This window comes from Ursus maritimus, unplaced genomic scaffold, assembly GCF_017311325.1.
Source record: "Ursus maritimus isolate PB19 unplaced genomic scaffold, ASM1731132v1 scaffold_3, whole genome shotgun sequence".
In the NCBI taxonomy this organism is placed as follows: Eukaryota; Metazoa; Chordata; class Mammalia; order Carnivora; family Ursidae; genus Ursus; species Ursus maritimus.
This window is the reverse complement of record NW_024425563.1, coordinates 81,575,981-81,588,640: the sequence shown is the minus strand read 5'-3', so window position 1 is coordinate 81,588,640 and position 12,660 is coordinate 81,575,981. Positions and strand designations below refer to the sequence as shown.

General features: G+C 35.0%; 1 protein-coding gene across 1 annotated transcript in view; it reads right to left on the bottom strand.

Annotated features, from left to right (window-relative positions):
* Positions 1-12,660, bottom strand: part of MAGI2 (membrane associated guanylate kinase, WW and PDZ domain containing 2) — a gene marked incomplete at its 3' end in the record, with an annotated part of 1,258,801 nt that overhangs the window by 911,555 nt on the left and 334,586 nt on the right. The window contains 1 exon segment of the mRNA XM_040644569.1: positions 9,652-9,768. Within this exon segment, the coding sequence (XP_040500503.1) occupies positions 9,652-9,768 (117 nt within the window).

The following is a 12,660-nucleotide window of genomic DNA, read 5'->3' as shown; positions in this document are numbered from 1 at the left end:
CCTTTAGTCAGAATTGGGGCATTTTCCCAGAAGCCAAGGAGGATCTGTGAGCATATGTGGACATTTCAATTCCATGTGTTCCTGGTGAAGGGATCAGACAAGTTGTGCCAACTTGTGTCATCATGGAACTATACTCAGAGAGCTAGTTGGAGAATTTGGGAACTGAGAAGCTGTCACTAATCTGGGCTGCAAGTGACAGCTGAGTCAGTGGAGAACCAGTTATACTGAGATGGCAAAATAGTGTTTCTTTTCAGCAGGAAAAGGACCCTCTTCTTTTTTCCCATTAAAATGTTAAAAATTCTGAAGCAAATAACACAGGTGTCTCTGTTTTGGTTACTTTCAGATACTGTATGAGGGCAAGAACAGAGGAGGGCATGCCATTGTTGAATAATATTGGATAATATCAATCCGCTACTGATCTAGGTCTTTCTGGAGCATTGGTAGGAATGTTACCAGTGGGTCTCCTGCACAGCAATCGTGGGAATGAAGGTGTGATTTAGATGCCTTACATAATTCACTATCCATTTTCATGATTTTTTCTGCTTTTATGGAAACATTAGGTAAAAAAATACAGATACACATCTAAGCGGTCTCCTATCTTCTAGGACCTACCAAAATTTGTTCACAAACTGTAGGGGAAATCAGAGCTATAGTGACCAAGGATGTAACATGGTACATCTGATAAACGGATTTTGGCATCAGACAGATCTATACACTTGAATTCCTTGTTACCTATTTAGCAGCTGTAGTGTGGGGGGATTCTTAACCTCTCTAACGCTAAATTTCCTCATCTGGAAAATGGGCACCACGACATATTTCTCATAGGATTGCAAAACACAAGGGCATCATTATAGTCATTGCATGTAGATGTTTGGTAAATGTTAATACATTCCCTCCCCTGCCCCCAACTCCATCCATCACCCTTGCAGTGATTTGCAAAAGAAATACTTTTATAAAACGCCAAGGTGAAGAACTGGAAACTTTTGTAAATACCTGTTTATAGAGTTTTATGTAGTTAGAATTTTAGATTTAGATTAGAATTCAGAGTATGAAATGCTGGTAGAAGATCTGGTAGAGCTGAGGTTAAATAAGTTTTTATAAGCAAAGTTTAGAAATTAAGGAAGCTTCTAGATAATGTAGAGTCCTTTGCTATTTTATCTCTCTTCTTATAATAAGGCTAATGGTTTTAATTATTGAAATAATATATTTATCAATTATTTATCCCCTTAGGTGTTTAAATATTCCAATATTTCTGGTGATGACATTCTAAAAAAAAGACAATTTTGTACTTTGTTGATTAATGGCCAATCAAGAGCCTCATGTCAAGATGAATTGACTTGAAGCTAGCCAACAATGGACCTTAATTTGAAAACTTTCCTGATAACCATATATGTATATATGATTATATAAATATAAATATATATTTTTTATTGTAGGAATTTCTGTCCATATCCGCTTGACAAAAAAAAAGTCTTTTGTATCGATGGAACTCTATTTATGCTCACTAGATACCTTGCAGTTCTTTACTTTTCCTCTTTTTCTATCCTAAGAGCATCTCTGAACCTCTTTGGATGCAACCTTACGGTGCCCGTGACTCCTCAGAACTTCTACCAGAGAGTTCTTCTCATGTAGAGTGTGGGCTGGGAGCCAAATCCACCTGGGATGGAATCTCTGCTCCTCCACTCAGTGCATGGTGTCTGGCCTGTTACTTAACATTAGAGCTTCAATTTCTCCATATATTTTTAAAAGTGGGGATCATGCCTTCAATGGATGCTGTGAGGATTCAATTAGAAAATGTCTTAAAAATGTTTGCACATAGGAAATATTCTGCAAATGGCGGCTGCAACTTAAAGAACTGTTCTGGTTGATATTCATGAAGTCTATTATCTAGGGCTTGTCTTGTGTGGGCACTCACCAACCATTCCCCCATTGGGAATGTTAAGATGAACGAGATTCAGGACAGGTAGTCTCAGCTTTCCTACAAATATTTAGGTCCTTTATTGACCTGCAGTTTTTCATCAGTGTCAAACAATTAAAAAGAACAGAAAAGGATTCAGAATTCCTACTAAAAATGGGAGAGGACAGATATACATGGCTTGGCATTAGCTCCCCAATTCCATGTTTTCTTTGGAGGATAAGTTAAGGAGCTATCATTTATGCATACAACTGGGTTGTGTTGAGCAGTAGGTAAAACTCTATCTTCATTCCGACAGAGCTTGTGCAGATACTTCCTGATTTTGTGTGCATAAAAAGCAATAATCCTGAAACCTAGGTTTTAAGAAAGAAAGCTTGGAACAGGAACTGAGAAACTAACGGGAAATTGATCCTATGTAAACATCCGACTTGCCTATGAAAGGCAGGCTCTGTGGATATTTTTTAATTGAATCAATTATCAATCTTACCTTGCTTTTACCTTCTAATTACCATGACTTAGAAACACTACTGCACCTCCTAAATTTCTCAACTGTGCTGAAAAGATTGCACTGAGCACTGATTTAGCCTCCCGTTTGCTAGATCTATTTGGGCACCAACCCAGCACCATTCACTTGCATAAGTGACATTTATTAAAGTTCAACATTAGAAGATACTATATTTCATGTTAAACATCTTATTGTAAAAATTACAATCACATTTTCACAATAATATACCTCATGCTTCAGAAGTCTTTATGTCACATCTCAACGTATTACACATTCCAAAGGAGGAGAGCAATTTTAAAAGCTTTGTATTTCTCATTATGTTTATTTTCCCATCCACTTACTAAAACTGGACCATATTTCAGAGTTTCATGAATAGTGAAGGGAGATTTCAAGGAACATCAGACTTATGATGGCATCCTTAACTTGACATTCATAGAAAAATCTGAAAGTACACGCATGGCTGGTTTTATCCAGAACTGCACTTAATTTAAACCCAGCTCTTTATTTTTGCCTGAAGTGTCTGCTGTATTTGATATATCTTCAGTTTCCATAAGCTGTTTACACCTGCTGAATATCAAGGGCATTCCATACTCAGAATAATTTAAGCCAATTTGATGAAGTGATTTGAATAACGATAATATAAAGAAGAACAAGCCAGCAGAATCAGAAAATTACAGCATTTTAGAGTAGAAAGAACCATTATAGAATTACTTCTTTCATTCCCTATCCTCCCGCCCCTTAGTCCAAAAGGTAAGGCTTTTGCCAAGGTCTTATAGTTAGTTAGTGGTAGAGTCTAGTCCAGAAATAATTACTCTTAATTCTTTGATGAGTATTCTGTCCACAGTGCCATGTTGCCAAATAAGAAAAGCCAAGTGTTACTGCTACTCACCAAGCTCTAGTGATGCGAAACTACAAAGTGTAAATAACTTTGACTCGTGTACTAGATATTAGAATATCAGTAACCACAATTAGTATTCCTTTTTCGTTCTTTTGGACAGATGCATTTGAATCAGAAATTGAGTGTTTTACTACAAATTTACAGCCTTAAAGTCCCATAAGAACACCAGTATCCTTGCCATCTTCCCACTGCTTTCCTTCAGCTACATAATCATCCAACAGCCTATGTCCTAGTCAGCAGACTTTGGAAACTTGAGTAGATGTGAACCTGACAGAGTCTTAATTCTTTCTATTCAAAAAGTGCAGTGGCATGCAATAAGAGATGTTGACCTCCTTATATCCAACTGGGTAACAATTTTGAAATCTGCAGGGAGCAGATTCTGGGCTCCATAGAAGATGAGCTATTTTCCACTGACTGTGATTACCGGCTTTTCTGGAGGTAGAAAATAGGCTTCAAGCACTCATCTCCAATTCTTCTCTAGGCCAGCTGCTGAAGCCACTGAGACCCAAGAGTGTTCTTACCATTTGCCTACTCCACCCATGGTCCACAAACCCAGGTTTCCCATGAAGAACCACCCTCTTATGAAAAGGAAAGAAAGAAATACAAACCGAAAGAGAAAAACCAAGAGGAAAGATTGGGTCACAGCCATACACAAAAAAGTTGATCAAATCAGGGCAAAGGGAATTCTATATGGTTTGGAAAATTAGTAAGGTTGTTCACTATTGGTGTTTTTTGCATTTGGGGGGCCTGATGTGTTCCTTTATTCAAAAACTAGTGTCTGGTGGTGTCAAATGGATAAATGAATGCAATCACTTCTAATGTTTCTTGACTTTCCATTTAAGCAACGTTTTGAAGCCATTTCTCTCCTGTAGAGTACTTTGTCACCAGCTCAATGAATGTTACTATCTGACCAGGAAAGAGCATTCATTCTGCTCAATGGGAAAAAGAAAAACGAAAATGCATTGTACTTTCATGTAAGTGACATGAAACTAGATCTTACTATTCTCAGTGATAAGGGGCAGAAAGTAAACCTAATACAGCTTTCTGTATAAAGTAATAACACTTTTTTAATACATGTACCACTCAGGCATACATCTGAATGAGTAACCTTTCAAGTATTTGCTACTACTCAGAAGCTTTTGAAATTTTTCTTTTGAGCTAGTTTTCCAGGGCAGTTTACAAATCTCTCAAGAAATTTAGTTTCATTTGTTTATAGATTTCCTTCTCCTTTGGTCCACAATGCTAATAATCATATTTATTCTCTAATAAACTTATTCTCAAATTTAGCACCAAATACAATTAGGCTGTTTAAAAAAATTCATTTTCAAAGAACAAAAATCTGGCAACTTGATTCAGAAATAATTGCAAAAGAACATGATTCATAATCTAAAATCAACTTTAAAAGAAGATTTTAAATCGATGATTCTTATTTGAAGTAATAAGGCCAAGGTTGAAACATATATAATATATATCTGTTGAATTATATGTTTGTTTAAAATTCAGTTGGATCTGATATCTCTAGTTCTATGCCTGTATGTCTACCTATAATTCAACCTACCATTCCAACACATGAACCTATACTGCTTAAAGATATTAGGAGTATTTAATTATGCTCTTGATCACCTTCAACTCACAGAATTTCATGTCATTGGAAAAAAAAATTTTTTTGGTAGTATAACCCACAGGTTGATATCACTTTCTTTTCTTACTACATGCTTAGAACTATACTTTCATGATGAAAATTACAAGTAATTAGAAAGATTCATTTATGCCTACAAAAACATATTGCCTTATTGAATATTAAGAAATATTTTTATAAGCTTTAAAAGTACTGATGTGTACTTAAGAATTAAAATTATTTTCCCCCATGCAGTATACTAGAAGTTCTGCTCTAATTTAAGACTTTTTTAAAAAAAAATTCAGACTTTTTAGTAAATATGTGTTCACCAGCTTCTCTCCAATTGTCCTCTCCGACCATAGTCCTATATAACTAAGGGAATGGGATTTTGACCCCTTGCATAGCTACACCTTTTGGCATGTTCTTAAAAGGAAAAAGTTCCCATAACTCTTAAAGAGCATGCTTCTATTTACTTCTCCATAAAAGATAATTATCATAACAGAAAATTTAAAAAATACATATCAGAAATCTTAAATTGTATTCTTGATACTGCTTCTTTTTAACATGATTTAGTTTATGACAACTTAAAGTGCTTAAAAATGTAGAAACATCATTGTGAGCTACACCTCAACCAGCTCTTCCATAAAAGTAATTTCTTTCATATCTTAAATCTATGTTTTTCATTTTGTTCACTTTTTATGGAATAGTTTTAGACCTTTGGTTTTATTGATTTTTGTCTTTTACTTGGTATACGCTGGTATTTCTTTTGGCTTCAAATAAATTTAAAATGTTTCCCAACAAAACCATCTCACCAAATGACAAAGTATGGACTTGGGAGAGAAGTTTAATTTTAACTACCTTCCATTTCATTCTGAAACTTTAAAAATTGGTCATTGAAGTTCTTCATGGCATCTGGTATAATGGGAAAAAGCATCTAAAATTTATATCTGTGCTCACACCTGCCTTGAAAATTAATTTGTGTCTTTAATAAATATTAAGGATAGAAAAACTAGAATTTCATCAGTAAATGAAAGTGGTTATTTTTTTCTCATTGTTAAGAAGCATAGCCAATTTAACCATGGTTGATTAGACTCAAGAGTTAACTATATGCAACCTTTATGCTCAGTAGAATATTAAAACCAAAATACTGTTTTTACTTTTTAAACACTTGAAAATTAATCCAATAGTTTTTCTGTATTAATTCCATTAAATTCTTTTATATACTTTCACCGAAAGAACAACACATCCTGCCTTAATTTTGTACACTTAACATGTTACAATGAAACAATCTTGTCTAATCTTTAAATAGATCCTGCTAACTTAGTGCTTCTGAAATTGTCTTTTGTGTACTATTAAGGTAATTGAATACTCCATTTGATGGATGTTCTGAACTCTTTTGAGTCCTTTATCTGTATACATTTTTCCTAGTTAGTCTTTATCACATTCTAGATTATAACAATTATGTCTCATCATTATTTACTCATATCTCCCAAAGTTCTATTACATAAAAATCCTATACAGCCTGAAATCAAATAGTAGAAAAATTCATTTACAGTATTTATTTTTTAAAAATCAACTTTCACTTTAGGACACCAGGATCCCCTTAAGACTTTTACCCACGACTCCCAATAAATGACATAACTAGCAACTAAAAGACATGTATTTAGGTCCAGATTGAGGTCTTTAATGGATATAAATCATGTGACTGGCTTATGTTTTAGTGAAAATATCAAGAGCTAGCTCCTAAGGATCTTTTATCCCCGATGTAATTTGAAAGAATGAAGAACTGATTGACTGGAAGCTTCTATGTATGTATGCAGGAGCGTGTACGCTCATGTTCACCACGTGCCCAATGATTCTATTTCTGTGACAAAGTCCTGCCTTCCATGACTAGAGACACAGCTTCAAGAAATATATTTTTGAAGAACTGGGCTCTCAGGTAAGGTTCTGGGGAAACGAAATGAAAAGGCTAAATGCAGTCAACTGTTGTTTATGGGGCAGGTAACAGACTGATGGGATTTATATTATATATAGTTAAGGCCCAGTAAAGACCTGAGCTGACCACCTCCCTCCCCCACTTAGCTTGGAAACTGACCAGCAGCTGGACCCACATTCCTTTCAGGGAGTTGGCCATAACTGAATTTGGCCACAATTGAATTTGGCTGTATAGGGGTGTTTGAGGGGAGAGTGTCCCGGGGGCTCTCACCCCAGAACCTTCCCTTATTCACTAGACACCAAGGAAATCTAGCTCCAAGACTGCTCCTTTCCACCCAGTTGTAGTTATTGGTGGTGGAGTAATTTGGTGGTAGCAAACAGAATTACTCAGTTGGGCCTTGCCTTGTAAAAACAATTAAGCCAGCCCCTCATAGATATAAGTTGACTACATTATTTTTTTCATGGAGTTATCCAGGATCTATTCCTGGTGCCATTAATAGATTACACAAGAGGCATGCATGTCAATGTATGCATTTGTAAGAACGGTGACATGTGCTTCAGTAGTACCATTTCCTTTTATGTTTATATGAAAACCAATGAGAATTTTCTGACCCAAGAAAATATGTAACAAACATCACTCTATACTCAAGGTCAATAGATATGCTGGACATACATTTAAGTTTTTAAATAAAGCCAGGATTTTTCATACAACTGACACATTTTTGTTGCATACTCTGCATATGTCTGAACATTTTATTAAAAGACATACTGAGTGAAGATGGTGGATTATCCGGGTCTAATTCATCAGTATAAAAGTGATTATAGATCATACAAATCAGACTCATTTCTATCTTAGATGGTTCTTCACTTTTATGCAAAGTTAAGAGCATCCTTAGTGAGTAGTATTACTGGAATTGGCTATTAGGAGTGGTGGCTACAAATCCAAAGAATAATTGTTTGATTATAATATTCAGATTCATTGAATTTCTAATCATCTCCTTTATAGGAGCTATTCAAGGACTTCTAATTGAATTTATGACCTTGTACCGAAATCATATCACAAAACTCTTTATGTTTACTCATATAAGCCTAGTTATTTTACCCTTATATTTATTTTTCCTTAATAGTATTTCTTTGGTACTCTAAAGAGAGATGACTTATTTAAGAAGTTAATTAACTAATGCAAAATTTACTCCTATTATCTTCATATTTAATTAAGACTTCTTATTTATGTCATCACCTCAGCAAGGACTACAAGTATTTCTGAATGTCAGCCTCTTATCTATTTCCCTCAGCTTTTAAACATAATAAAGTGCCCAGATTCTTTATTCAGTATTTCAGATCTCCTTTCTTTCATGTCACAAAAGATAAATGCACATGGCTGTGCTGACAACATCACAGCTTTGAAAATGCGTCCACCCGTTACCTTATAAACAGTTCATCACTTACTTTAATCCATCTTCTTCTGGCCATCACTCTAATGTCAAACTTACAAGTTTAAGAATGCACTTTTCTCAACTTCTAGTTTTAAAGCAAGAGTGCAACAGTCTATTCACTTCACTAACACAAATGGACAGAGAGGTAGCATTTAGATTGACAACATGTCAATCAGTAAGCATTCTCATTTAAGAATACATGATAGTTGGGGCCCTGGCATTTTTATTTTGCAGAACATTCAGTGTTAACAATGGCACAAGTCTAGCCCTCCTAAGATGTGCATAGGTGGAAAGGGTTGGGGGTTGACTTTCCATTTCATTTCTCTCTGTGTTTTCAACATTTCAGTATAATCATCCATGATCTATACCTTTCACATAGTTTTGGTAGCTCAGTACCCTTTCTCTGCAACTGTATATACATATACACATTTTTTTTGCTTGTTTATTTATCCTAGCCAAGTTTTCCTTTCTTTAATATCAACTTTCCAAAGCCCATAACTTTGAGTTTATTAAAATTCAGAGCAACACTAAAACAAAAAGAATACACACGACACCCACAGAGTTTCTGGAGAGTTTGTAAAGTCTCTGGGGGTCATGAAACCTGAAGGAAATGGATTTTGATATTTACGTAGGATCTAGGACCTGACTTGAAAAGTCCTTGAATTGTCCTGAAGTTAGTAGAAGATTATTAAATAAAATGAAACAGGTACTAAAAAGTTAATGTGTGAATTTTTTCATTTGACCAAGTCCTCTCTTTTGAAGCAGCACCTGCTCATAACCAGGGATTTTTGTTTTGTGGACGTCTATAGGTTGCATATAAGAAATTTGTACCCAACACTCAATATTAGCACTTTCTAAGAGTTATAGAACATTAAGCTTTACTTTTCAATGCATAAGTTTCTTTTCACTGGTGAGGTTCCCCTGCTGCAAACCAGAGATGAGGCTGGGAGTTACTGTGTAGATTCTATTTACAAAATAGCTGTTTTAACTGATAGATTTAATTTGCATTCTCCTGTCTCCCAGCATGGAGTTCTACCCCAATCATGATTCATTCTAAATCATCGACATCCTGGACTAGAGTTAATATTTCTCAATACTAATTTAAGAAGTAAGATAGGTTTTGTAGCTTGAAAATCCCAAGTCTCTTCTGGCTACAACATCATCAAAAACCACACAATGGCAGCTACAAGGTTTTTCATTTAAAAATTCCATATCTCAAATCAATTTTGTCCCAAAAGCCCACCATAAAAAAAAATCAATGCAATTTAACTTAAAAAAAATAATGGATATATAGCTGAACATTTAGTTTTAACACAGAAAGACAATATCGCCTGTTGTACTCACATGGCACCGTGCGGAGGTAGAGGTTGTCACGGATGATTTGTTGAAGTTCGTGGTCCACAGAACCCTTCTGAAATCGTAAGTTGAGGTAGTGACGAAGATCCTTATCAACAATTCCTCCTAGAATGATAAAGTTTCTTAATGAAGGATGTTGGAAAATATTTTAAGTATGTAATTTGATTCTGTCATAAATATAGTCATGAACCCATTTAAAGATTTATTTAATTATTAGTGAGAAAGAGAGAGAGAGAGAGAACATGCAGGCAGGGGAAGGGCAGAGGGAGAGAAAGTCTCAAGCAGACTTCACACTGAGCACAGAGCCTGAGGTCGGGGCTCAATCCTTCCACCTGCTATTACCACTTGAGCCAAAACCAAGAGTTGGGTGCTCAAAGAATTGCACCAGCCAGGCGCTCCTCATGAACCCATTTAAACATTTACCTCCATAATAATAAAAACATTTACTGAGATAATAATCGTCAGGTCTGTGCTCAGTGTTTTACAATACATTCTTTAAATTATTTTTCATTTAAAATGAAGTCTATAATACGGCAAAAGATATGTGTTACTCCTGAACTAATAGTGAAATGTCATAGTATATCTCATTGCATGGCTGAAAAAGACCACTCCCCCCACCTCCATTGTCCTTCTGGCGGGCATCATTCTACTTTCTGTCTCTATAAATTTGACTACTCTAGGTATATCATATAAGTAGAATCATATAATATTTGCCCTTTAGTGACTGGCTTAGTTCACTTAGTATGTCTTCAAGGTTTGAGAAGATTTTTAAGTTATTCAAAGTCACTATGGATTTAGATAAGTAGGATGATATGAAAAGTTAAAAGAAAAAAATCTTATACAAATATTAATACTGTCTCCTTTATATAATAAATCAAAGTAATTTTATGTGTGCAAATATTTTTAACTTGGGACAAGGTTTGAAAAAATTTAGATTTTTTTCTTTTATTATTATAATTGTTTTATTATTATTATTATTATTACAGAAATAATTTTAAGCCTATTTGCCATTATAATCTAACAAAAAATAAACTGGACTATTGGTGAGAAAGCTTACTTTGTGGATCTATCAAAGTCTAATTTAATATTTAAAGATAATTATTCGAAGTTATTATTTTGTTTTATTTTTTATTTAAGCAGGCTCCACGCCCAGTGTGGAGACCAATGCAGGGCTCGAACTCATGATCCTGATATCAAAAGGTGAGCGAATATCAAGAGTTGGATGCTTAACCTACTGAGCCACCTAGGTGCCCCAATGATGTTAAATTATGAAGATTTATCTGAGATCCTTCTTATTCGTATACTTAAAAGAAATTGAAATACCTGCAAAAATATAAATAAAAATTCCTGATACAGTTATCTTTTCAAACATATTAAGTAACTGAGCCAAGACAAAAAATTAAAGATAGACTAGGAAACCTGTAATAATCACATAAATCATAGTCTCTTCAAGTCCTTTTGAATCCCAAAATTACAATTCATCAATGTATTTGTACCACCATGACCATGTAAAATAGCATTTGGTGGGTGTGCATATTTGCAACACAAACACCTCTTACACAAACAGTAAATATATTTGCAAACGACATATTGCAACATTTTTGAAGTTTCTGAATCCATTGTTTCAGTTGTCTCCTACCTGCTGGCAGAGCCTCAGTAAGATGCCATAAGAAATATTTTTAACTGAATTAACTATCAAAATTCTTACCCTTCAAACACCGTTTCTCATATATTTGAACAAATAATTGCAATCTATTTTTCTTCCACCCAATATAATATGATAGCAGAAAACAAATGACATCAAAGGAAAACATACTGCTTATTGAGCACACATAAATACTACATCCAGAATGCTTGTACATATAATTTTCCAAATTCAAAACAATTTCCTTAGTCAAAGAAGCACAGCAGTCAGATATGAAAGTCACTTGAAACTACCATCACACTTATCAATAATTACCTATTCTTTATACCTCCAAACATCCTGCATTTCCATGTGTCTTGGACCTCCTGACATCCCTCTGAAGTAGTCAATAATTAGAAATCCTAAAATTCTGTTTCTCTCCCTTGGTCTTTTCCGGTCAACAGATCATGTCTACCCTTGCTGCTAATTCATTACAGCCACAGAGCAAGCATCATGCCTGCCTGTTCTCAGCTGTCATTTCTGCAGAGTTCTAAGTGTACAGGTCCTTCAGCAACTGCACTCCAGCTTTCTTCTCTTTTTCTCTCTGTCTAATATGTGGGACATGCCAAGTGATGAGATGCTTTCTGGCAGCCCGAGAAAATGCTAACTATAGAGCAACAGATGTAGTCTGTCCACTAAAGTAAGCTAGAATCACTCACCTAATGTAACATGGATAAGCTCACATTTTGTAGTCAGGACGATTCTTGTCCCTGAAAATAGATTATCATTTGAAAACATTTTTTTGGACTACAAATATACTACATTAGCCCTCTCAAAAGTTGGCCTATTTAAGAAAACAACAACAAAAGGCTGTCTATTCACTCAGTGACTGTTTTTCCCCCCATGGAATTATCTGCTGAAGTTTCTGAGAATTATTTAAAAATTTCTTCCACTAATTAAAATGAAAGACATAAATGATCACAATTATTTTGGAAGGACTTCTCTTGCCTCACATTTCACAAATACTTTATTTTTCTTCATAATTTATCATAGCATCTTTCAAGTAAGGCAATTTTATTTATCCTTGTTATGGTGAATTCTGCTACTTGCCTACCCAGCATATTGTTTTCCTCTATTCTTTTTTTATTAAGAACCCTGACTTAATTTCAGACCCAAACATGCTCCACTCTAGGACATGGATCACAGTGGTCTGAAACAGTCCTAAGATCTAGTTCCTTACTTTCCTACCTGCTCTTTCAGTCTTCCATTGAGACCTCACACAGGAGGAGGGTATTTCTTACTCATTGAACTAGGACAGGTATCTGAGATGGAGCAGTCACATTCTGACCACAAAGTGACATGCACAGGGACAA